This window comes from Mus pahari, chromosome 12, assembly GCF_900095145.1.
Source record: "Mus pahari chromosome 12, PAHARI_EIJ_v1.1, whole genome shotgun sequence".
NCBI lineage: Eukaryota > Metazoa > Chordata > Mammalia > Rodentia > Muridae > Mus > Mus pahari.
This window is the reverse complement of record NC_034601.1, coordinates 83516786-83543848: the sequence shown is the minus strand read 5'-3', so window position 1 is coordinate 83543848 and position 27063 is coordinate 83516786. Positions and strand designations below refer to the sequence as shown.

The window sequence follows — 27063 nt, the reverse complement described above, 5'->3', positions numbered from 1 at the left end:
TCGATAGAAGCACGAGGAGTGCTGGGTGCTAAACCGAGTCATATTTTAACACAGGCCTTTCAGACAGCCCTTCCTTCCCATTTTATATCTGAGAAACCATTGGCTGGCATCCTGGATTCCAAGAGAAGCTCAGGAAAAATTCCCCAACTGGCTTTCCAAACAGGTCTGCCCTTGACCACAGCTCTCTCCGCCACTGATGGACAATGACAAGAACGTGGGAAAAGAAGTTTGAAGACTATTTACTAATTCAAAAGATGGGGGGATAGGACCCTTTAAAGATGCCAGCTTCCTAATGCTCACATCATCTTACGAGGCAGGGAGGGCAGTGTGAAAGGTACCCAAGCTATAAATTTTGAGATGGAGGCGTTATCCTGGATGATTAAGGTGGTCCAATCTAATCATGTGGAGACCTTCCCCTAACTGCTGTCTGGAAAGTTTTGACCAGAGAAGGATGTTCAGAGATGAAATTAGCTCTAACACTGAAGGAGAGGGTCATAGGTCCAGGAAAAGAGATGACTTCGAGCAGCTGGAGAAGAAAGACTGTGAACTGTCCCCTGCAGTTTCAATGTCAGTGAGACACCATCGTGCTTGAACCAGCAAGACAATAAGATGCGAAGCCAGAGTTGCTTAGGTTTTCTAGCCTCTAGTAATCTGTTACAGTAGAACCAGAAAGAGCCTGCAGCTGCACTTCCCATTGGAAATCCTCGACCTCTGCCCAAGACAGTTTGGCAGGTGAGCCTCAAGTCAGACAGAAAGAGGGACAGCCTGTGGCACAGCGGGGTGCTGAGCCTAGTTCTAGAAACTTCCTTCATGGAGCTCCTCCAGGGGTTATGTAATGGCCACAGGGCCCAGGCAAGGTAGGCAAAGCTTCCTTTGTCCCCAGCTGAGAGGATAGCTCTCTGTGTGAACTCCAGAACTCCCAAAACTGTTTTGATGTCAACACAGGAGACCTCTCCCACCCTTCCTTCTGGAAGTAATGAACTTTTCTAGCAGGATTCACAGCTTGCCCCAGAGACCTAGCCACAGAGACAGCGTCAGGAGGGCATTGGTGCCCCCTCGTGGCTACAAGATATATTTCGTGTGTCGCGCTTGATTCTCGAGGACCCTCAGGCATTTGGCATTAGGGTCCCACTGAAAATGCCCCCTTAGGTTTTAACCCCTTTAGGTCATTAAAGCACCCAGATGTCGCCAGACCATGGCGGTGGGTTTCCTCATGCACAGGATTTCAATGTTAAACAGTAAACTCTACGGCCAGGGGGATGAATGGGTCAGTGAAGTTCCTCTGGGCAAGCATCGGTACCTGAGTCCCGTGCCCAGCCGGGGGCAGAGATGGCAGTGTCCCTGGGGCTGGCTGGGCAGTGGAATCAGTGAACTCTAGGTTCGGGGAGCACATATGCTTCTCAAAACATCAGTGGAGGGAGAGGAAGACAGCTGGTGATCGCCCTCAGCCTCCACACACGCCAACATGGGCAAGGGCACATGCCACACACATGCTCATGTAACCACTCCACAGGTACAGGGAAAACGGGGGTGCACACACATGCACATGTGACTACATCACAAGAACATGGGAGACATGGACAGCTCCCACACACGCACATGTGAATATACCACAGGTACACGGGAAACAGGGGCACACCCACACATGCACATGTGAGTACTCCACAGGTACATGGGAAACAGGAAAGCAATAAATAAATCCAGACAGTCCAGGAAGACCAGAACAAAATGCTCTCCCTAGGCAATAACCGTCTATAGTCTACCAGAAGCTACCAAGGGGATACAGTCTCTCTATCTCCCAAGTTAACACGTCCCCAACACACCCGGGCCTCACGGTGGGCCATTAAAGTACATCTTAACTTGAGACCAGCAGCTAGACTCTGGGCAGCTTGTTAGAAAGATACCAATTCCAGGTGTGTTCATTATCTCTCGCTGAACTTGGGGGGTAGAAACAGGGAGAGAGGTGGGTGAGCTTCGTGGCAGGGATGCCAGTGTGCCGGGCAGAGTGAACCCCTGAGCACCTTCAAATCCAGCTTCCTCGGTTTGTTCAGAATCCCCTTGCTCACTCGCTCACAAGTTCTTCAGACTCATCTCCCTCTGTGATGTTTGTAAGAGCTGTGGAGATGGAGGCCCAGTAGCTACTTATTAACAAAGGGGGAAAGGTCCAGGGGCCTCAAGATACTCAGGTTGATTTTAGCGGCCAGTGTATGAAGTTGTTTGCTGCTAGGAGCCTGCAATTCTATAGCAACTTTTGTTCCTTGGTAAATCAGAAATCTCTTAAGGGCTCTTAAGGGAGGTAACATGAGGCCAGGGGTGGGGCCTGTGTGGGTCTGGGAATGTTTTCATCTTAACAGGAAAAGATAGCAGAAACCAGTGCTTTGTGGCTAACTGCATACATAGGCAGCAATGACCATCTACAAGATGTGTGACATTTGGAAGAATCTACCTAAAACACGTTCCCATAACTTGGCTTGCAAGCCTGAATCTCAGAGAGCCATCTAGGAAAAAAACAAAGCCAAAAACAGAAAAAAAAAAAAAATGTGGTCCTTCAGAGTGGTGGCTTTCCATATGTCCAAGTTACAGAAGCGTGCTAATGTTCCCGTGAAAAGATTTTCCCTGGGAGTTTCTTCATCCAGAGAGCAAGTGGGTCCATTTGAAGAATTCTTCTGCACCTTCGTACTGGTAACACCCCCTCACAGATGCTAGGGAGTAGGAAAGGCCAGTGAGCACTCTTGCCCCTTCTTTATAAATTCCACTGGCTGGAGACATGCACATCAGCTCTCTATCCTAACCAGGTGGTGGCATTTTGAGACCATGTACTAATAATGACAGAAGCTGCTCACAGCTACCCCAAAGGACAGTCCCAAAATAATTTAGACACCTCAACTGCTCCTCGGATTGACATTCTAAATGGGGCTCATGAGTGATGTGGTCCCTGACACATTTTGCTTCATTTTAATGACTAGACCAAGAGCGATGTCAAGTCAATTGGATAATTAGTTTATCCCGAAGTTGTCTTCCTTAATGGAAGAACTTTGACAAGAATAATAATTTTAAGAAAAGAACAGCTCTAAGTGCCAACACAGTGACAATACAGAAGAGAGGTGGAAGAAAGAGGCATGGCGAGACCGCAAGCTCGGTCAGCAGTGGAGTGTAAGTTAGGCAAGTGAGTGTAAGTTAGGCAAGCCTGCCGATAGCTTCATGTTTCAGAACCAGGCTCTGTCAGCCTCCTGATGCTTAAAGATTTTTAAAATAAGTCCTTTGACTAAACCAAAATACCAGGTTTCACAAGCTCTCAGGGCAATGGGGCTCTGCTGATGGGAGTGGACAGAGGCTGCACAGGTGTGTGTGAGGTCATGTCACATAGAATATACCAGAAGGTGATGGGAAGCTTCCAAAGCCAAAAATTACAGTCAGGATTATTACAAAAATAGTGTGGTGCTTAAAGAAAGGGAGAAACAAAATCATAAAGTGTTGTTAGATCTCCCTCCCAAAGGCTTGGTCTTCTAATTTCCACAGTCAAAAGTCACCTGACATCTTGCTGTCACTAAATCCTTATCCATTATAGGATTCCAGGTCAGAACAATTAATAAACAAAACTTCAAAGTTCGTCGTCAGCCAAGACAGCACAGCCCTGTAGGTGTTGACAGTTCAACTCAAGGGTTTCAGGAGGCTTCAGATGATATAGAATGATCTGGAAGCTTTGCCCTCCCCCATCTCCAGCTTTGGCCTGGCTTAACCAGCACAAGGAGAAGGGCCCTGGCCCACAGCCCAATGGGATCAGCTGCTTGCTAGACAAGAGGAAACACAACGGCTGGCCAAGGCCAACACGTTGGCTGAGCTAGAGGGAACTTTTCCCCTATGTCACATGCTTTCTCTGGCAGATGCTGTACCTCCCTCTCACCCTCATCCTTGGGAAAAGGGGAGGAGAAGGATTGATCTGTTTCAGGGTTCCCCAACCCTGGCCCAGCCTGGGATCAGCATGACATCATTGTCCAAAACCCAGGCACAGAGCAAAGCATAAGAAGACTCCTGTTTTCAAAGCAGGGTGGCATGCTAGGTGTCCAGAGATCCACTCCCCTCATTTACTGCACAACCATAGCCTCCCAGTATCATGGCAGTGAGTCACCTCTTTTCCACGTACAGACAGACACACTGACACCGTGGGATGAGAGGGCTGGCATTTTCTAAACCTGTCTGTTCCGTACTCTGTCTTCAACCCAGGTGAGTCCATTCGTGTTTATAAAAATGTCTTGGGAAACTGGAATTTAGAGAAAGTGGGAAAGTCTCACCTCATACACAGAGTAGCCTACAAATATTTTTGAAATGCAGTGCCAGCAGATAATCACACAGGGAAAGACATGGAGTCTGTTCCAAGAAGGAAGTGGGATGTGGAGGTAACCTAACTATGATTGGATGACACACCTACTCAGGAGGCAACTACCAAGGCAGGCACCAGGCAGTGCTGTGTTCTCACCACAGAGGCTGGAAACCAGACTGAGGAAGGACCCTGCTCACCCCAACCTCAACATCCTGATATATATATATTTGGAAAAATATACATCCAACCCATGGCCTGCAGACCCCAGGAGTCTTGGGAATAGCTATGCATGCAGCCCTATGGGTGCGTGAATGTCAGCATCATGTTATGTTTCAGAAGGTTGGACACAGCAGGACGGAGCGAAGAATGCTTTCCTACAGAGCAGTGGGGGGATCAGAACGGAGATGTCAGAGAAGCAGAGAATCAATTATCTGAAAGGCTCCAACAAACCTAAGGAAGCAAATACAGAGGAGAGAAATAAATCCCCAACAGCCATAGTCCCCAGAGAGGGTCCCGGCCACCACAGGGCACACTGCACATTATGTTCATACCCTAGTCTATGCTGGTGAATAGGGGTAGTGACCCCCCTCAAAACACACATGTGGAGCTGGGTTCAGGACTAGAAGCATCTGTGTAAGAGTGGGTCTGGCTCTGGCAAGTGGAGATTAAGGGAAGAGAAAGAACTTGGAGAGCCAACGATGCCATGCCCCTCCTCCCAGCTCCGCCTCCTCCTCACATGGAAATCCAGGTTCTGCTAGAAGAAACAGGGGACTTCTGGGACAAGGGTGAGGCAGAGCTCTCCCTGGGGAGAGGAAGATGAAAGAGAACCTGGGCTCTCCCTCCCAACCTCAAGAGAACTCCTCTGCTTTACACCCACCCACCCCCACCCCACGCAGAAGGCCTTGAGTTATTGGAAAGAAAGATCCTACTGTCATAAATTTTTGTTTTCCTACCCCTGGAAGAGTTCCTGTCAACATGTCGCTAAAATAAAGGTATCTATGTAGATTGAAAATAGTTGTTCTCTGAGAATTTTAAGGTGGGGTATTGGTCTTAGGGAATGGTGACTTTACAGGGGCCTACTACGGGCCTTAGCCTTTCCTTCCTACTCTTGCGCATCATCTAAACCAACCGTGCACACTGGACACCCAGACTCCATCTTTACCCAAACCCACAGGAACACCATCAACTGTGGGACCCTGGTCCAGAGAATTCTTTTTCCTCGACAGGCATCACAAGAAGAGAGCGCTGAGGAGGATGAGGTTTTGCCCCACCTGGCCCACATCTTAGCTCAACAAAAGAAAAGTTACTAAAAAAAACATGGAACTAGGAAGACAGTGTGGTCGGGCAAGTGCTGAAGACTCGGGCAGGAGAACCCTGGTTCAATCCCTAGCAAGTCACCGGAGAGCCCGACTCAGTGGCACACGCTTATCACCCCAGAGCTGAAGAGGTTGGGACAGGCAAATCCCTGGGGTTCGCTGGCCACCCAGCCCAGCCTCCTTCACAGCCACACATTGCCGTGGGAGATTCTGTCTCACAAAACAAGGGTAGGGACTGGAGAGATGCTCTAGAGGGTCAGAAGCACACAGTGCTCTGGCTGAAGGCTTGCATTCCTTTTCCAGAATCCACTCGGGGTGGCTCACAACCACCTGTAATTCCAGCCCCAGAGAGATTCCATAGCCCTAGCCTCTACGGGCGGCTGCATACGTCTACCTAAACGCACAAACACACCAGGAACAGGCAGAAGAAACAAGAGGGTTTTGGGGACAAGACTGAGGCTTTCCCCGGGCCCTCATTGTTTAAAACGTATTTTTACAAATTCACACTATTTAAAGAAGAGGAGGAGGAGAAAGGGAAGAAGAGGAAGAAAGAAGAAGCAGCAGCATCCTTAGGGGTGAAGGCGGGGTGGCTCGGTGGTTAGGGGCACTTGCTGCTCCTTCAGAGAACCAGAACTCAGCTCCCAGGACCACGTGGTGGCTCTCAAGTGTTCAGAACTGCACTTCTGGGGATTTAATGCCTTTTTCTGGCCCCTGAGGGCTCTGGACTGAGACACTTGGCACCTGGGACCCAGCAGCAAATCTTCAGGGTCAAAGGGACCATGATAGTGCCACAGGAGAGGGCAAGCCCACTTGGATGAGCATCAACTCCTGGACTTGGTGCTTTTCTCCCTTCCTGACAGGGATTCTGGTCCCCTAAAGAACACCTCGCACCCCATCCATGATGGAGAATGTTCCTGAAACACAGCCCAAGTCTACACACTTGTCCTTGCGAGTGAACCGGATAGGAACAGGAAGGTTTAGAACTCTTCCCATTTGCTTATCGAGACACCGTGGGTGCTGGCAGCAAGAGCTTTACTGGTATTTAACTAATCCAAAAGTTAGTCACCCAGAGTAAGGTGCTCCGGAGGCTTACAGTCCTGACTTGAGGTTTCAACGTGCTCATACTGAAATATCCATGAATTCGGAGGAGGCGAGCATTAGCAGAGGGTCTAGAGTCCGATATAAGTGGAATGAGTAGCGTCTGTGTGTTGACCTTTTCATGGACACGGTGCGTCTGTGTGTTGACCTTTTCATGGACACGGTGCTATAGAAGATTCTCTTCTTCCACTAGGTCCAAAGAAAGGACTTTTGTATCAAGTTCGGAGGAACCCAAATTGGTGAGAGAGGTCCCACGGAGCCTGGGTGTTCCAACACACACATAAACCACGTAAGGGGGTAACAGACCATGTGACGTAAAAGCATGAGACGTCAACTAGAACATCACACACACTGTCCACATTCGCCAACTAAACACTACTGCTGGGGGGCGGGGCGGGCAGTGCACAAGAACACCTTTGCCATGAAATAAATTCAGGGCTCTGGGGAGATGCCAGCCTCACAGGCCTCGGAATCTAACTCCGCAGCTCAAATTCTCGGATTCCTCCTATCCGGGAGTCTCTTCCTCTTCCGGACTGATGCCAGGCGGTTCCCTGGCTTTACTGTTAGGAGACTCAACACCAAGGCCCCCTCCTCTCCCTCCTGGTACCCCCTGCTCTAGCTTTGTTCTGCTCAGCCACATCTGTCTTCCTCCACAATCTGTACCTTTGTCAACCCCTCCTCTCAACCACGAACAGGATGGACCCACTGGAGTGACCGGAGCAGACCGCCCTGAAGTTGAAAAAGAGAGGGCAGGACAGGTGTAACCCAGAAAGATGTCTACAGACCACCAGGAAAGTCTGGTTTCTTTAGAAAGAGGGGATGGGGGAGAGGGGGCGGGGTGGACCCTCATTGACAGCAACAGAAACCAGTTGGCTCTGTGTCCCTCTGACCTATGTCTGCCCCCTAGTGGGGCAACAAAATAACTAGCAACAAGCAGCCAAACCCAGGTGGCTGCCCTGCTGGGGGGAGGGGAAGGAAAGGCTGTGGTGGCCTCAAGTCCACACCTTCGGGATTGTGCATTCATTGTCCTGTTAGACAAGCCAACCACACACAAATACTATGGGTCACCCTTCTCTCAAGGCCATAAAGGGAAGAAATAAAAACTGCCCTAAGTAAAGATAGGTTTGTTTTAGAAAACTGAAAAGTGGAGTGGTATTTCTTCTCTCTCTCAAAAGCGAGCTGTTGACAAGGCTGCTGAACCCTGTGTGGCGGGCAGCCTGTGTGCACCGTCTGTTCATTGTTGGTCAGATGTGTCTGCAGGATACTTGGGAATTCTGCACTATTAGGACAAAAGTCCCCTCCTCTCCTTCTCCCCCCTCCCCTCTCTGTAACTCAGAACTGGTTCCTAAATACACTTTAGTTTTCAAGACTATGAAACTCAGACCTTACCTTTGCAAACAGCCCCCCTAACCCTAAGTGTATTCTAAACTGTGCATAGTGTTTATTCCTGTCAAATGTTGTAACATTATTATTATTAGCAAGATCCAGGGGTTGACCCACATAGCTTAATTGTCTAACCACATAGCTTTCAGCTTTCAAATGCTCAGTGCTGCTGGTGCTCCTTGTCACAGCAAGCAAAATCAAGTCAGGAAAAGGACGTGAACAAAGAGAATGTCCTGACATCCACACCCCCACCTTAAGTGAATTAAGCTTAGAAAATGCAGGGCTATTTTTAATCCTTAGTTAATAATACGGCCCAATACCAGCCGGAGCTTTTACATGGAGATGAAAAGCTTATTTCCTTGTAAAATTCTCACAAGGAATTATTACAACAAAGGAACACCTTGTTCCAAAAGCCTGCTTAATAACGCAGCCCGCTCTTACACACCCTGCACTGTGGGTGCTTGAATGACAGAATTATTTCAATCTCTAGACTGACTCTGAGAGGGAAATATGCAGAAATCAAATAGGAAGGCTGACAGTGACAGAGTCACCTCCTCTGCACATCTCCTGTCACTACCCTTGAGCACTTCAGTCTCCAAACCCCAGTCAGGACCCTGCCTTCTGCGCTGCCTCTGTCGACCAGCCTAGAAACGATAGTACCCATCACTGGCTAGAAACGATAGTACCCATCACTGGCTACATCACATAGCTTACACCTCCCCACCACCGATTGCCATGCAACAGACTCTCCCAGAGTTAGGAATCCCAAGTGGCTGCTCTGCTATCCCTCGTGATATTTTAGAATATCACGGTGAACTCGTGCCACACAGCTGGAGAGTGGAAGTCAAAAGATGGCTCCTCCCCAGTCTGTTCTCTCCTGCCACCTTTTGGGATCCAGACATCCACCCCTGGTTACCAGCTTTGCACAGCCATCTTGCCAGCCCCCTCAGGTCATTCAGACACAGCTTTCCAAGTGACACGTGTGCCCCACGCAGCATTGACAAAGTCACTGGGTAATCAGCGAGTGTGTGGGCTAGCCATGGGAAAGATGATACAGCTTCACATGGGCGTCCAGTGTCCTGTGGACATAGCTGTAAGACTGGGTTTGGCTGGGACCATGGGATTTCAGAGAGGTTGGAGGGGGCCTCTCCAGCATGGGGACCTCAGGATTATCAGTGAATGGGCAGAAGTGATCTCCAGTGGTAAAAAACACCTAACACTGAGATAGACAAATAAGGGGGCAGCAGCCTGGGGCTGTGCTTGGCTTGGGCTGTGTACACATTCATCTCTTAATAAGGCATTTGGCAGCCTTAGACCTTTGCCTATACATAATCCACATACCTAGCAACCTATGGGCGACCAAGGACTCCCCCACCTGAATTGATCTAAGCTACATATACATCTGATTTTAACTATGGACATATGTTGTTGCCCTTGGCAGCCCTTTGATAATGCCCCATTTCTATTCAAAAGCATCCTAAAACAAACATGAGAACTACAGACAGTGGGCCAGTTCAGCCTAGCCTGGTTTAAGGGTATGTGTATAATAAGGCAAACCGTGTTAACTGAGTAAACTTTTAGGGAATCTCCTATTTGCCTCATGCTTGTCTATCATATGCATAACTGGGTACGCATGTGATTAAAACCAGATGCACCATGGGAAGAGACATGTCTTGTAAGCAAAGGCTCACGTAGTCCAAAACCATCAGTCAAGACGTAGAACTACCCATGATACACCCCTGGGCAGTCAAACTCCTGCTCCTCTCAAGCTGCACAAAGAAAGGCCAACATCATGGTGACCCTTGGGTACCCTCACTCGTGTGGTCCACTGTGATAATGTCTTCTTGCTACTCTTGCAATCTGTCTGAGCATTTGCTTCGAGTCCTTGAATAAGAAGTACCGCTCCCTAAAAAATCTGGAAAGATGCAGCCTGGTAGCCTGGACCTGGACCACCAGCAACAGCATCATAGGTGTCAGATCCTACCAGTCACCCTGTGGATCATGAAGGTCAAATCTTATTCAGATTAAGGACGACCAAATCCTACTTCTCAGTGGCCAGCATGTCACAGAAGGCAGACTAGTGTTTAATCCACCACACTGAAAGATTCCACACTCAGTCCTTGATGAACATGAGCAAGCCAGAAGACATCAGCAGTGTCTACCAGCAGTGAGGTCGTGTTCCTGATGGTCAGCAGCAGGAAGAGCTACAGGTACCACTCACCTTCGCCACCCCAGCATCCACAGCTAACCTTCCATGTGGCTGCCAGTGACATCTCAGAGTCATGGTGCATCGGTTCAGGTGTCAGTGAACAAAGACCGGCCCCTCCTCTTGGGTGGCCGCCTCCCTTGAGCTCTCTTAAGGATTGAATTCTGTTTGGAGAACTAAACGATGCCAAGAAGCCATGGAGGGCAATCTAAAACGTCTTCGTTCTGACTGATTATTCATGGGAGCAGAGTAGAGACGGCTTCAGCCTGGAGTTCAAACAAAGAGAATGAAGTCGGAGGAAAGATTACATCTTCCCAGGTTTCTTTGAACTCGACTCCAAGGTCCTGACATCAAAGGCACCAGAAAAGTGTTAATTCTCCGCATCTGCAGACCAATAACGCCTTTGTTCTGGGAAGCTCCAACACACATGATGCCTGCGGTGCATCTAGTACCCTGGCCATCGCTCCAAGGCCACATCAGAGCACTGCATGTGCCTCGACCCAGGACAGGAACAACAGTGGCTGGCTCTCATCCCTCATGCCATCCCTCCATCCTATTGGGGCTTGAGATACAGTAGTGTCCTGTTGGGGACAAGGCTGAGGACACTGGTAGAGATACACAGTGAGCTTTTCTTGATGGGTTGACATGTCCCATGTCCAGAAATGGGAGAGCGAAGCACAGCAGACATTGAGCACTAAGCAAGATGGTGCCTGGTCTCTCCCCCACAATCTCACCCCCTCCATTTGTCAGATGTTCCCACTAATGAAAGCCAAAAGGAGAGCAAGGGAGAGGGCGAGGGCACTCCCTAAACATTTAAGAAGTTACAAATACAACAGACCAGAGAGCACTTCAAGGTGCCAGCAAATGAAGTGAGAGACCTGAGTACAGCCCCAGCCCACACCGATTCCCTAGCACCAAGGACAAGACATACCAAGAGAATAGGTCACCCCAGTGCTAGGGCTAACACACGCCCAGGAAGGTAATCAGAACACACATGCATACCAGGAAGAATAATAGGTCCAAAATCAGACAAAGGACCTACATAATCAGTCACATCAACAGGAGGCAGGAGATTTCAGATGGAAAAGCGCCCTCACCAGTCTGCATCAGAAACAGAAACCCAAATTAAATAATAATACCATTATTTTCCACCTTTCAGATTCTAAGTGCTTGATAACTCAGGACCTGAGTTGGAGAAGGCCATGGGGAAAGTGGAGTGCCCACAGGACATCAAGAGAACATCACACAGCACATCTGTGAGGAGGAAAATTAGTAAGGGTTATCATATTCTACACATGCATCTCTTTTCCCCTGGCAATTCCGTTCCTCGGGTATTGTTATGTGCTTAGAAGGATGTTCAGTACTTGGTTTTGGTTGGGGTATCAGAAAAGGAAAGCACCTACATATCCACGCACAGGGGGCTGATTATACAGCTCACCGTCATCAGAACACTAAGACATCTCCAACAAACACAAAAGATGATTTCTAAGAAAATGCTATGGAAAAACACATGGAAAACAAGCGAGCAATGCATTTCCTGTGCGCTGGCTTTTGTAAGGGACGATTGAAGCTAGAACGGACTTTTGTGATATGTATCTGCAAGCATCTTGGCTTCCCCTTTAGAAGGCAGGCGATGCCAACGCCACTCTCTTTGAAGGATGAGCTTGGTAACTCTAGTCAGAGGAGTGAAGTAACATAGACATCACACCTTCGTTTTTTGAGTCAGCTCCTGTGTATCACCAGCCGGTCTGGAATTTGGTGTGTAGTGAGGCTGATCTTGAGCTTCTGTGCTCTGCATCTGCCTCCAAGTGCTGGGATTACAAGCATATGTCACCACAACCCATGTACATGGTGCTGGGGATCAAACCGCAGCTTTGAGCACGCCAGGCAAACGTGCTGCCAACTAAGCTACATCCTCACCACAACACCTGGGACTTTTGAGAGGAAACCATAAAGGCACCATGGCTTTTACTTTGATGTTCCTTGGATTCCTGTTCTAGACATCCCCATACACCAGTCCGGAAGACACTAACACGGCATAACCTAGTCCCACGCGGTGAGGAGCTGAACCTCCCACTGAGAAGCAAGTGAGTCAGCCATCTTGGAAGGAAGTTCTCTGCCTCCGTCATTCTTTCATTCCTAGCACGCATCCTGACTACGACCCATGCGAGATGCTTCAAAAATCCCCATGCCCAGGGAACTCTGGGAAATAACTGCCTGGAGCGCAGAGACTCTAAGTGTTGGCGCAACTCTTCAAAGCAATTATTAGCAAATCCACAGAGAGGATTGGCATACAAGTTTGATATGCCCGGGTGTCTCTGGCGTGATCTTTAATAGTTATCTCTAAGGAGGGAACCTGAAAAGCTCATACTCAGAGGTAAAAGATTTGCTTTTCATTCTATTATATATCTCCATGTTCACTTTTCCTTATACTAATTTTTAAAGACATGCAGAGAATGTTTCATGGAAGAGCCACACAGACTGCATACACCTGCTGCTCTAAACTTTATATGGACATATTTAATCTATATTTTATTTTGAGGTTACTGGAATCAAACTATGGACTCTGTAGAGAAAGTGAATGTCTAATACTACGGGAAATGCTTAGTGTCGCAGCATTTCCTGCTCGCTCTGGTAGAGCCCAGGCTTCCTTATTCTGCAGTCTGTTCCCTTGTCTCCCTTTAAACCAAACCCTAGCTTTGTGCTGATGGCAGCCTCTCTACCTCAGCACTGACCCAGAGTTGCTGTCCCTAGAGGTCAGCAAACTTTAAAGAACCCAAAGTAGATATTTTAGGCTTTGAGGTCTACAGTTTCTGTCACAACGACTCAATCCTGATGTCACTGAATAAAAGCAGATATGGCCAGCACCGTGGGGACAATCACAGCTCAGAAAACCTTTATGAATGCTGAGACCTAAAATTGCCTTCTTCTCATGGCTCTTAAAAGAGTTTTTTCTGCTGATAATTTCAACCACTTAGGAGTGAATAGGCTGGGCTTGGGTTTCAGATGTACAGATACAAAGCCAGCTTCTTGTCTCACTACTCTGTGCCTGAGAAGGGGCTGCTGGTGGGGGCAGCGTTGGCCATCTCTAGCCAACAGGACAGAGGGGAAATCCACTTCCAGGGAAAAGGGAATAAGGAGTGGGCCTGAGGAGAAGGCTGCCGGCCTCATGCCAGACCTCTCTGGTGAAGGTCTGATGCGGGTGGAAAAGGCCATCTTTCTATAACACAGGGAGAAGGGACACAGAGTGTCATACTCTTGGGTGACAGTGACAACTACTGCATCCTATGTCTTGTGTAAGGGAAAGGAAGCTGTCTTAGCCCCTTGTAACCACAACTGAGCCCCATCCCTTCTGATATTCCTCTCGTCAGTCACCACAGGTTAGTGCTGCTCAGAATAAAAGAGTTGTGGGATAGACCCAGCTGCTCAAATCTAGGCCAGGCATTTTAGGAAAATTTGAAGAGTTTGTCCTGGAGATTACCAGGGTACCTGATATCTGTGGAGCAGAAAGGAAAATGGTCGTGTCTACCCAAATATGATTAAGTAGGAAGCTGTTCAGTAGAGAGAGTCCTGTCTTCAGGTCCTGCTACCCAGACCCCACCTTCCATCCTCACATCTCCTCCCCTACACCAACGTTCACTGGGGTCATCATGTGCTTCGTGACATGCTAATGGCTGAGAGAGAGCAAGCAGCTGCCAGGTCTTTTCCACGCCAGCTTCCAGCCCCATGGAGATGTTCCATCTGCATAGCATATAGCCTTATGTAGTGCCTCTCCTCCACACTGTATCATCTGCATGGTATCCATCCTTTATTCTAGATAATCTCTGGAAGGACAAGGGCCTTCTTGGTCTTCTTTTTGTTGCTACAGTATCAATGTGACCCCAAAATTCAAGTGCTGAAATTTTGATCTCCAAATTTACCTGTTAGTAGTATTTGGAGGTGGAAACTTTAGGAAAGGGTTAGGTGTGGGGAATTGCAGGCTGGTCTCCAGTTGAGCTGAGATCTGAACCCCGGTGGTGATAATTCACCTTCATGACACGGTAGGTGTTCCCTCATGCTCCTGGAACTCTGGCTTCTGCCTAAGTTACCACCACCCCCCCCACAGCCCCCACAAGAGAAGCATGGTCAGTAGTCACGTAGGAAATGGCCCAAGCTTCTGACCTTTAGGCTAAACTCCTCCCCAGTTACCTAGCAACAGTGAAGACCATAAAAAGGGCTGTTGAACCCCTGCTTGCTCTCTTACTGGTCTCCTTCTTACCCCTCTCTCCCCCTCTCTCCTCTCTCTTTGTCTTTTCCTCTCCTCTCTCCCTCTTACTCTCTTTCCCTCTAGCCTTCTCTCTCTCTCTCTCTCTCTCTCCTTCTCTTTTTCTCCCTACATTTCTATAATAAAGTTCTTAAACCATAGAGAGTCTCTGCTCCATCAAGATCCACTGCGCACTCTGGTCAGTGTTGGGAACCTATTCCTCTCTCCTATAACCCTAGTGGCTTTAGCAAGGTAGCTCTGGGGATCCCCAGGTAGGGTTGCCCCTTGGCCACCCCCTGAAGAGTGGGATAGAGGAATGTCCCCCCAGGGATGAGTGGAAAGGGTAGGTAGCAGCCCTCCCACACCTGACTGACCAGAGAATAGGTGGAACTCTGGTGGGGTGTGGGCCTTTTCCCTTCCCCACTTCCCCCGGTCTCCCTTTTTTTTCCCAACAACTGGTCATAGGGTGGGGCACTCATGACAACATAGGTAAAGAGGAAAGAGACTTTAGCTAGATCTGTTCTGTCCCATCCAATGATACCTCTGGCATGCTATGACACAACCACCCAGGAGCAAACACTATGCTCTTGGACCTCCCATCCTTCAGAATCATGAACCAAACACACTTCATTGCTTTATAATAACACAGAATCTAGTACTTTGTTATGTGACTTCAGGTCTTTTTTTAAAAAAATATATATATATATATATATATATATATATATATATATATATATATAGTTTCTAAAACATGAGTCAGTGTGTTCTCTGATTTTAACCCAGTGTCCAAATACAGTATTTATACACCCTGAGATGGCAGATCATCCTAAGTGCATCCCCTGAACCCAAAGCATTGACCAGAATTTGGGATTTATGTGGCCCTTCACTTCTTAGGTATTGTCTACCTATCTACAATGAAAGGAAGAAACACTTTGAGGATCTAGTGTAGTCTGACTCAAGTGTCTTCAGCTGCTCCCAGAGATGGAGCAGCTGAGCATGCTTCACTGTGTGAAACCTGGGCCCTAAGAGACCTCAAGTGAGAAGAGGGGCCCATGATGAAGGGCAGGAGACACCACTGCTCCTGTAAGGCTCGAGGACAGGAGCAATGGCATGTGTGCACAGGGCGGGTGGGAAAACATATACCTGAACCTCAAGTCTCAGCATCCATTGTCCTAATGCTGAGATGTCCCCAGGGAGGACTCAAGGCATATTCATCTCTCAAGGGATGCTGGACTGGAATCGTGGGGACCTAGGATGATGTGTAGAAGTTGATTCTCACTATAAGTCACATTGAAACCATCAACCTGAGCACTCACCTGTCATCACTGAAAGCAGAGATTGAGTAGGGAAGGGGTAGGGGGTGATCCTACTGCAGGGCAAGGTTTAAGGGTGGAAACAAGCAGACCCCATTAATTAAGGTTAGTGAGGTGTGTGGCCACCCATGTCCTCCACCCCACCACCCCACTACAGTGTGCATACACATGCTGTGTCTAGTTGTAGGAGGAGAGCAAAATCACACATCCTCCTTATCACTCTGCTAAATAATGCTGTGCTGATTTCACGCATATCATTTTCAATCCAGTTTTATGAGATAATCCTTAAACAAACAGTGAAAACCATTGTTTTCAGGGGAGAACTGAAGTTGTACGCTGCATACTTGTTCATTTCCCATCAGAACACATGGTGCTCACACTGTTGGGAAAATAACATCTCCCTGGGATGTTCCCTAGAGACTGAGCTCCACAGAACAGGTCTCAACATGTTCCCTCCAGGCAGAGAGGTCAGTGGGAGCAACAGCCTACTGGTCGACCAATAATCTCTAAGAAGCAGGTTCTGGCATGATCCTGTCCAGCTGTGTGGTGTGGCTGTGCTTGACGGCCTTTTAATTAACATATTTAGTTTTGGCACTTCTGATGACATAGACAAAAGCCATGTCTTTCTTTCTTGGGCTTTATTTTATTCCACTGGATTTGTTTCAATTAAAGGAAAAAAAAAAAGCCCCAGCTCTGATGGTCCATGCAACCCCACAGGCTCAATTAGATCTCTGTGTTCTAGTCAAATGTGAGCTGTTACAACTTAAAGTTCTTAAACTCCAGCCAAGGGTCACTCACTGGTCAGATGGAGGGTTGTTTTTTTTTTTAAGTCATGTAAATTTTGTCATAAAAGCCGTATCTCAGGCTCCCCCCCCCCCCGTCCTAACCTTGCCTCTGAGAAAACAGGCTGGATTTGAGGAAACAATGTTCTGAACCACACTTCCCTGGTGACTAAACCTCTGTGGGTATTTAGTTTGTTGATTTTCTTTCCCAACCCCAACCCCCCACCGTGGGGTGTGAAGTTACCTTTTCCAGTCCTGAGTGGAAAAGAACACCGTATCTCTTACTATATGGATTTTATATGTATTGGGGATCACCCTATAGTCTGATGACCTACTTAATACTTCTTTAAGGGAAGAAAAATAAAGACAATCAATGATTAGCCATTAATTTGACAGACAAACCCAAGGGGGTCTTCCTTGGCCTGCTGGTGGATATGGCTACAGCTCCTTTATAAAAACACATCCTTGTATATTCATTGAATAAAACAAATGACAAGTTAGTAACATGATAACTCTCATAACGATGAGTGAGGCAATCTACCAGATGGCCAAAATCATAAGCTGACTTAGTAATGACTTAATAATGATATTATTAGTCCATATCATTGGGTAGACAACTTTCTAGTGCGTATTATAATGAGTAATAGTTAAATAGATTTATATGAAATAATATATACAATATTATAACCAATTTATTTCTTTGTTAAAAATAAGAAAAGTAGTAAAGGCGGAAAGGTCATGGACAGAAGGCAGGCAAAGTGCAGTGTCTGGAAGAAAGACTTTAATTAACAACTCTGGGGAGTCAACAGGTCATCTGGGTCCCAGGAAAACCACCATGAGCACGCGCCTGAACTCACGACAAAGCTGGTCAGTGTGTCACTGTGGCCTAGGAAGTCCATCTGCAAGGAGGCCCTGGAAGAGCCTAGACAAGGTTGAACTGGTAACAAAATGTAACTCTGGCCTAACTTTACCAATACAAAGTTACAACTCTATAACTCTAGAAGACCTGGTGGTACCAAGGTTTTTTGTTTTCTTTTTGCTTGTTTATTGCTTTGGGTTTCCTTGTTTCTTGTTTGTCAGAGAGGTAGATTTAACCAATTTATTGGTGATTAATCACTAATCCCTGCCAACCTGCTTGGCCTGCAGTAATGTAGTGAACTGCAGAGAGAGGTGGATTAGTGGGATCAGCAGAAACCAAGAGCCTTATAGAAGTGAGGCAGGTCTTTTAAATGGCCCTAAGAAGCTACCCAACCTCACTGTTGGGAGATCTGCTTGTCTTCTTAAAGGAGAGGAGGGTCAAGCAGAGAGTCACGACTCATCCAACCCATGTCCCATGCACACCCACTGTGCGCAAGCTCCACTCCCAGCCACCCTGACCTTTTCCCTAACCAACCACCTTGGAACAATAGTCGCAATGATAGTTGCCTGAGGTTTCATAACATTCTCATCCCCATAAATTGAAGATAGTTCAACACCTAGAGGGAGGTTCCCTTAAAGAATGGCAGGATTAAAATGAGGGAGAACTCCTTGTACCACATCACAGAAGCTGGGAGGAGGGAGCAGAGGCAGGGGAACACCCCCGGACACTGCTAATGCTGAGCCAGGCACAACTCTTAGCATGACCTATTCCTGAGACTTCATATTAAGCTCTAGGGGAAGGAGCTATGTTGTTGTGAAAGGAAGCAACTAGTATGGAGAATGTGACCAAGTCAGGATTTGCTCCAAATCCACTGGTCAGTGTCTCATTCAAAGCCTCATGGTTTGCACACCTGCAGTCTGCACTGGGGACCTGATGATACATTGAATCTGCCCAGGGAGGAGGCAAACACAGGTGAAGTCCTCAGGGACTCCTGCGTGCTGCTGACAGGTGGAGGCATGGTCAGGGCAATCATGGGAGAGACTCCACTCGGGCAGAGGGGAAAGTGGGTGCACATCTTCAAGGCTGGGAGGATCAGGAGTGTGGTTCTCCCCTGGTACACAGTACCTTCCTACAGCCTCCACTGCAGTGCCATTTGGTGACATGGGGACCCCACAATGCTAAGGGAAGACCAGAGAGAAGAGAGGAGGCAAGAACTGAGTCCTGAAGGGCTTGTGCCTGGGCCAGGAGGTAGGATTTACTTGCAACTCTGTGATAAACAGAGTAGTGGGGGGTCAGGCAATGATGCAGAGACACCAGCCAGAAAGGAGCAGTTCACTACATAACTGCAGGCCAAACAGGTTGGCAGGGATCATCACACAGCCACGTGATCAGAACAATGCAAAATGTCCCCCTAAGGGAACAAACTGGAGCCACCCTGCTCCTGCACACCAGTCCCCACAGGACTAGTCAAAGGCTGTGCCAACATGTCGGACTCCACCGTTTTCGCCTTCTCCTAAAGTCTTTAAAATAGAGCTCCTGTGCGAGGAGCCATCTCACTGTTTAGAAATGGGGACAGATCTCAGCCATCTCAGGCACTTGTTTAAATCCTGATGTTAATCTCCTGGGAACGTTTTTTCTTTTTACTTATTAAAATCTCAGCCAAGGGGGTTTAGACTGTCTGTAAACTTGAAGGTATTTCTGAAGGATTAGGGTTCATTCAACATGTAACACATTCTTCATCTTATTATCTCTAGCTTCCTGGGGTCTGACCAAAGGTCCCCAGGAAGAACTTTTTTCTTTTAAACAAAGCTCTTGGTGTGAGCCACTGCTGGACTGTGTCAACTTTTTTTTTTTTTTTTTTTTTNACCCCTCTCTCCCCCTCTCTCCTCTCTCTTTGTCGTTTATTCTCCTCTGTCCCTCTCTCTCTCTCTCTCTCTCTCTCTCTCTCTCTCTCTCTCTCTCTCCCCTTCTCTTTTTCTCCCTACATTTCTATAATAAAGTTCTTAAACCATAGAGAGTCTCTGCTCCATCAAGATCCACTGCGCACTCTGGTCAGTGTTGGGAACCTATTCCTCTCTCCTATAACCCTAGTGGCTTTAGCAAGGTAGCTCTGGGGATCCCCAGGTAGGGTTGCCCCTTGGCCACCCCCTGAAGAGTGGGATAGAGGAATGTCCCCCCAGGGATGAGTGGAAAGGGTAGGTAGCAGCCCTCCCACACCTGACTGACCAGAGAATAGGTGGAACTCTGGTGGGGTGTGGGCCTTTTCCCTTCCCCACTTCCCCCGGTCTCCCTTTTTTTTCCCAACAACTGGTCATAGGGTGGGGCACTCATGACAACATAGGTAAAGAGGAAAGAGACTTTAGCTAGATCTGTTCTGTCCCATCCAATGATACCTCTGGCATGCTATGACACAACCACCCAGGAGCAAACACTATGCTCTTGGACCTCCCATCCTTCAGAATCATGAACCAAACACACTTCATTGCTTTATAATAACACAGAATCTAGTACTTTGTTATGTGACTTCAGGTCTTTTTTTAAAAAAATATATATATATATATATATATATATATATATATATATATATATATAGTTTCTAAAACATGAGTCAGTGTGTTCTCTGATTTTAACCCAGTGTCCAAATACAGTATTTATACACCCTGAGATGGCAGATCATCCTAAGTGCATCCCCTGAACCCAAAGCATTGACCAGAATTTGGGATTTATGTGGCCCTTCACTTCTTAGGTATTGTCTACCTATCTACAATGAAAGGAAGAAACACTTTGAGGATCTAGTGTAGTCTGACTCAAGTGTCTTCAGCTGCTCCCAGAGATGGAGCAGCTGAGCATGCTTCACTGTGTGAAACCTGGGCCCTAAGAGACCTCAAGTGAGAAGAGGGGCCCATGATGAAGGGCAGGAGACACCACTGCTCCTGTAAGGCTCGAGGACAGGAGCAATGGCATGTGTGCACAGGGCGGGTGGGAAAACATATACCTGAACCTCAAGTCTCAGCATCCATTGTCCTAATGCTGAGATGTCCCCAGGGAGGACTCAAGGCATATTCATCTCTCAAGGGATGCTGGACTGGAATCGTGGGGACCTAGGATGATGTGTAGAAGTTGATTCTCACTATAAGTCACATTGAAACCATCAACCTGAGCACTCACCTGTCATCACTGAAAGCAGAGATTGAGTAGGGAAGGGGTAGGGGGTGATCCTACTGCAGGGCAAGGTTTAAGGGTGGAAACAAGCAGACCCCATTAATTAAGGTTAGTGAGGTGTGTGGCCACCCATGTCCTCCACCCCACCACCCCACTACAGTGTGCATACACATGCTGTGTCTAGTTGTAGGAGGAGAGCAAAATCACACATCCTCCTTATCACTCTGCTAAATAATGCTGTGCTGATTTCACGCATATCATTTTCAATCCAGTTTTATGAGATAATCCTTAAACAAACAGTGAAAACCATTGTTTTCAGGGGAGAACTGAAGTTGTACGCTGCATACTTGTTCATTTCCCATCAGAACACATGGTGCTCACACTGTTGGGAAAATAACATCTCCCTGGGATGTTCCCTAGAGACTGAGCTCCACAGAACAGGTCTCAACATGTTCCCTCCAGGCAGAGAGGTCAGTGGGAGCAACAGCCTACTGGTCGACCAATAATCTCTAAGAAGCAGGTTCTGGCATGATCCTGTCCAGCTGTGTGGTGTGGCTGTGCTTGACGGCCTTTTAATTAACATATTTAGTTTTGGCACTTCTGATGACATAGACAAAAGCCATGTCTTTCTTTCTTGGGCTTTATTTTATTCCACTGGATTTGTTTCAATTAAAGGAAAAAAAAAAAGCCCCAGCTCTGATGGTCCATGCAACCCCACAGGCTCAATTAGATCTCTGTGTTCTAGTCAAATGTGAGCTGTTACAACTTAAAGTTCTTAAACTCCAGCCAAGGGTCACTCACTGGTCAGATGGAGGGTTGTTTTTTTTTTTAAGTCATGTAAATTTTGTCATAAAAGCCGTATCTCAGGCTCCCCCCCCCCCCGTCCTAACCTTGCCTCTGAGAAAACAGGCTGGATTTGAGGAAACAATGTTCTGAACCACACTTCCCTGGTGACTAAACCTCTGTGGGTATTTAGTTTGTTGATTTTCTTTCCCAACCCCAACCCCCCACCGTGGGGTGTGAAGTTACCTTTTCCAGTCCTGAGTGGAAAAGAACACCGTATCTCTTACTATATGGATTTTATATGTATTGGGGATCACCCTATAGTCTGATGACCTACTTAATACTTCTTTAAGGGAAGAAAAATAAAGACAATCAATGATTAGCCATTAATTTGACAGACAAACCCAAGGGGGTCTTCCTTGGCCTGCTGGTGGATATGGCTACAGCTCCTTTATAAAAACACATCCTTGTATATTCATTGAATAAAACAAATGACAAGTTAGTAACATGATAACTCTCATAACGATGAGTGAGGCAATCTACCAGATGGCCAAAATCATAAGCTGACTTAGTAATGACTTAATAATGATATTATTAGTCCATATCATTGGGTAGACAACTTTCTAGTGCGTATTATAATGAGTAATAGTTAAATAGATTTATATGAAATAATATATACAATATTATAACCAATTTATTTCTTTGTTAAAAATAAGAAAAGTAGTAAAGGCGGAAAGGTCATGGACAGAAGGCAGGCAAAGTGCAGTGTCTGGAAGAAAGACTTTAATTAACAACTCTGGGGAGTCAACAGGTCATCTGGGTCCCAGGAAAACCACCATGAGCACGCGCCTGAACTCACGACAAAGCTGGTCAGTGTGTCACTGTGGCCTAGGAAGTCCATCTGCAAGGAGGCCCTGGAAGAGCCTAGACAAGGTTGAACTGGTAACAAAATGTAACTCTGGCCTAACTTTACCAATACAAAGTTACAACTCTATAACTCTAGAAGACCTGGTGGTACCAAGGTTTTTTGTTTTCTTTTTGCTTGTTTATTGCTTTGGGTTTCCTTGTTTCTTGTTTGTCAGAGAGGTAGATTTAACCAATTTATTGGTGATTAATCACTAATCCCTGCCAACCTGCTTGGCCTGCAGTAATGTAGTGAACTGCAGAGAGAGGTGGATTAGTGGGATCAGCAGAAACCAAGAGCCTTATAGAAGTGAGGCAGGTCTTTTAAATGGCCCTAAGAAGCTACCCAACCTCACTGTTGGGAGATCTGCTTGTCTTCTTAAAGGAGAGGAGGGTCAAGCAGAGAGTCACGACTCATCCAACCCATGTCCCATGCACACCCACTGTGCGCAAGCTCCACTCCCAGCCACCCTGACCTTTTCCCTAACCAACCACCTTGGAACAATAGTCGCAATGATAGTTGCCTGAGGTTTCATAACATTCTCATCCCCATAAATTGAAGATAGTTCAACACCTAGAGGGAGGTTCCCTTAAAGAATGGCAGGATTAAAATGAGGGAGAACTCCTTGTACCACATCACAGAAGCTGGGAGGAGGGAGCAGAGGCAGGGGAACACCCCCGGACACTGCTAATGCTGAGCCAGGCACAACTCTTAGCATGACCTATTCCTGAGACTTCATATTAAGCTCTAGGGGAAGGAGCTATGTTGTTGTGAAAGGAAGCAACTAGTATGGAGAATGTGACCAAGTCAGGATTTGCTCCAAATCCACTGGTCAGTGTCTCATTCAAAGCCTCATGGTTTGCACACCTGCAGTCTGCACTGGGGACCTGATGATACATTGAATCTGCCCAGGGAGGAGGCAAACACAGGTGAAGTCCTCAGGGACTCCTGCGTGCTGCTGACAGGTGGAGGCATGGTCAGGGCAATCATGGGAGAGACTCCACTCGGGCAGAGGGGAAAGTGGGTGCACATCTTCAAGGCTGGGAGGATCAGGAGTGTGGTTCTCCCCTGGTACACAGTACCTTCCTACAGCCTCCACTGCAGTGCCATTTGGTGACATGGGGACCCCACAATGCTAAGGGAAGACCAGAGAGAAGAGAGGAGGCAAGAACTGAGTCCTGAAGGGCTTGTGCCTGGGCCAGGAGGTAGGATTTACTTGCAACTCTGTGATAAACAGAGTAGTGGGGGGTCAGGCAATGATGCAGAGACACCAGCCAGAAAGGAGCAGTTCACTACATAACTGCAGGCCAAACAGGTTGGCAGGGATCATCACACAGCCACGTGATCAGAACAATGCAAAATGTCCCCCTAAGGGAACAAACTGGAGCCACCCTGCTCCTGCACACCAGTCCCCACAGGACTAGTCAAAGGCTGTGCCAACATGTCGGACTCCACCGTTTTCGCCTTCTCCTAAAGTCTTTAAAATAGAGCTCCTGTGCGAGGAGCCATCTCACTGTTTAGAAATGGGGACAGATCTCAGCCATCTCAGGCACTTGTTTAAATCCTGATGTTAATCTCCTGGGAACGTTTTTTCTTTTTACTTATTAAAATCTCAGCCAAGGGGGTTTAGACTGTCTGTAAACTTGAAGGTATTTCTGAAGGATTAGGGTTCATTCAACATGTAACACATTCTTCATCTTATTATCTCTAGCTTCCTGGGGTCTGACCAAAGGTCCCCAGGAAGAACTTTTTTCTTTTAAACAAAGCTCTTGGTGTGAGCCACTGCTGGACTGTGTCAACTTTTTTTTTTTTTTTTTTTTTGGAAGCCTTGTAAAAATGCCTGTTTACACTCAAAACTTCCTCCTCATGTGTCTACAGACTCTTTCAAAAATGAAATCATGGCTTTCTTCCTGACGAAAGGGAGACCAGAAACACATTACTCAGACAAATGACTTCCAAGTCTCCTGCATCCTGAAATCTAACAAAGTAAACGTTGAAATGTTCAATAAACAGGACCGCGGATAGGAGACTTCCCCGTGTCCCCTGGACACACAGCACCTGCGCTGCCAAAACCAGGTGTTTAGTTTGGTTTGGTTTGGTTTTTCAGCTGAAAATGCTGGGCAGCTCTGGGCCTCTGGGAGTTAAATCTTGGAATTCTCACGTTGAACCTACCTGTTCACATTTTTTTCACTCCAAGGATTAAAGAAAGCCTTCTTTGGCTGAAACCTTTTGAATACCAATAAGGCTGGTCACTTTTTGTTTTCCTCCTAATTCTTAGGACTAGAAGGGCCAGTTAGGATGTTCAGGACAAGGGATAGTGGAGTGTCACCACACACACACACACACACACACACACACACACAAGACTTTCAAACCTTACACTGCTGGTTCATGCTACTGATTCTTGAGATGCTGGGGATGGTCCCTCACACGTGCTAGGCAAACCACTAAACCTCATTCACAGCCCTAACTCTTTGGAAATCCTAGCTGCTCCTTCTGGCTGATGGAAGCACTTCAGTACGGGTTTGGTTCAGTGCTGGTCCGAGACCTAAACCGACCGGGGTAGTCTTAGGCCCTGGGGGCATGAGATTTACCTTGACAAATAGGGTGATGTCGTGCTCCTGTCCCGGATCCCCCTCTTCCGATGCTGGGCCGTTCTCCCTACGGCCGTTCACTCGCCCCAACTCTTCTCCACCTTGGGTGCTGGGCTCCACAGCTAAGTGGTTGCTGAGCTCCGCCTGAGACTCCTCCTCGTGCCCGGTGGATTTGGCCTCCTCTCCATCAAGGCTGCCGTCGGGGGGCTTCTCTTGGATGGCCCCCTCGCAGGGTCCCTTCAACTCGGGTTCTGGCTTCGCTTCTTCCTCCCCGGTCTCCTCCTGGAGCCTGCCCTGGTCCCCATTCTCATGAGCATCTACTCTCGCATCCTCGAGAGCTGCTTCCCCGGACCCATCTTTCCCCAGGGTCTCCCCTTCCCCCTCAGCGTCTGCGGCTGAAGCGCCCGCCAGCTCCCCGGACTCGTGCCCTCCAATCTCTGCGGCTACAATCTCAATCGCCTCATCCTGGGGCTGAGGGCTGCTTTTCCCTCCACCCTGGGGCTCACCCTCTGACCCAAGTGGCCCTCCTGCGTGTCCCTCTGTGTCCATGTTGTCCCCTGCAGGTCCCTGGACTTCTGGGTTGGTCTGCAACCCTGGCGCGCCGCCTCCCTGCGCTTCCTGACTGGATTCTGCCTCTTCCCCTGCCTCTGAGGCCGTGGGGTCCTCTGGCTCCCGGCGAGCGTCCCCAGGATCTTCGGGGGCCTCATCCTGAACGTCTAGCCCCGAGCTCATCCCCTGAACCTGCTGGGCGCTTGGCGCCTCCTCCGCTCCCTGCGGGATCGCGACCTCGGGGTCGCGCTCCGCAGCCTCCGCTTCACCCAGAGCTCCGCTGGCGCCCGGTGTCTCGGTCCCGGGGCCGGTGAGCGGGTCCTGCGCCTGCGCTCCCCCAATTCCCCCGTCCTGCCCACAGCCTCCTGCCTCCTTCCCCGAGGCCCTGGCCTCTACGCCCGCCCCCAGGTCCCTAGGTGCCTCTGCAGCTTCCTCGCTCGCTTCCCGCCCCTCCAGGTCCGCAGCTCCTGGCTCTCCTGATCCCTCGATTGTCGCACCTTCAGGTTGCCCCTGGGAACCCGGAGCGACCTCCTTGGGCTCCGTGGCCTCAGCCATGGTAAAAAACACCCTTCCTCGACGCTGCTCAGGGGTGAGGGGCAGGGGCTGCCGTGCCCCCTCCGAGAGGACACCCCACTTGCGGCTCTAGAAGCGAAGGTTTCGCTTGATGCGAAATCTAGAGGGCCCCAAGACTCTATGCCCCTTTTCCCTGTCTTAAGATCGTTGGGCTCTTCCTCAAGCGTTCGTGTTTCTCCTAAATTCGCGCCCAAACCCCAATCCTTCTGCGGAGGCCAGGGTGTGGGGCTAAAGAACTCAGCTTGCCTCTTGAACTCTTTCGAAGAGATGGGCTGGTTCCGCTGTGGTCTCAAGGGTTGATCAGAAATCCTCAGAGCCAACTCTCCCTTCTTAGGGCTTGGGCGGGGTTTGTCTTCCCCACCTCCTAGCCAGTTTGGGTGGCCTGGGAAGCTAGCCAATGACAGCCTTTCTGCGGCTTTTGTGGATTTTAATGAAAAGACTGATTTTACTGGCCACTTTAGCGTTTTCTGGAACAGCTTCAAATTTCAGAGTCATTTAAATCACACGGTCACATACTTCAGTATCGGATTCGCACCTTACCTCACTACTCCAAGAAGGTGACTGGTTAAGCTCCTCTGATACTGAGTGGAATAGACCCATCCCATCCCTGCCTCAGGTTCCACAGAAAAGGTATCAACCCCAAAGGGAGGAATGGCTGCCCTCCCATTTCTGTGGGTTCCAGGAGCCTAAGGATGGAAGGAACAGCAGCCTGGTGTACTTGTTGAGGGGGGTGGGGGGAGGGGAGGAGTATCAGACGATTACCTCTCCTTCCCCAGCCCCTGAAGACGCTAAGAATCTGTGCATCCCTCGAACTTAGATTTTCTAACTCATGTCCAGTGCTTGGGTCTCAAAAGTTGTGGTTAAGGGTTTGGGGGTTGAAGGTGGGGAAAGAAAATTCAGGATGGGACAGAAGGAAGTTATAGAATTAACTGGGCCAGGAGTCCCCCACTATCACCCGTCAAAAACTTCTTACAGAG

At 48.1% G+C, this 27063-nt stretch overlaps 1 protein-coding gene across 1 annotated transcript in view; it reads right to left on the bottom strand.

Annotated features, from left to right (window-relative positions):
- Window positions 1–26392, bottom strand: part of Clic6 (chloride intracellular channel 6) — a 48805-nt gene extending 22413 nt beyond the window's left edge. Inside the window, exon 1 of the mRNA XM_021209506.1 lies at window positions 24965–26392. Coding sequence (XP_021065165.1) covers window positions 24965–26068 — 1104 coding nt within the window. The 5' untranslated portion in view covers window positions 26069–26392. The remainder of the gene's footprint in view (window positions 1–24964) is intronic.
- Between the last annotated feature and the right edge of the window lie 671 nt (window positions 26393–27063).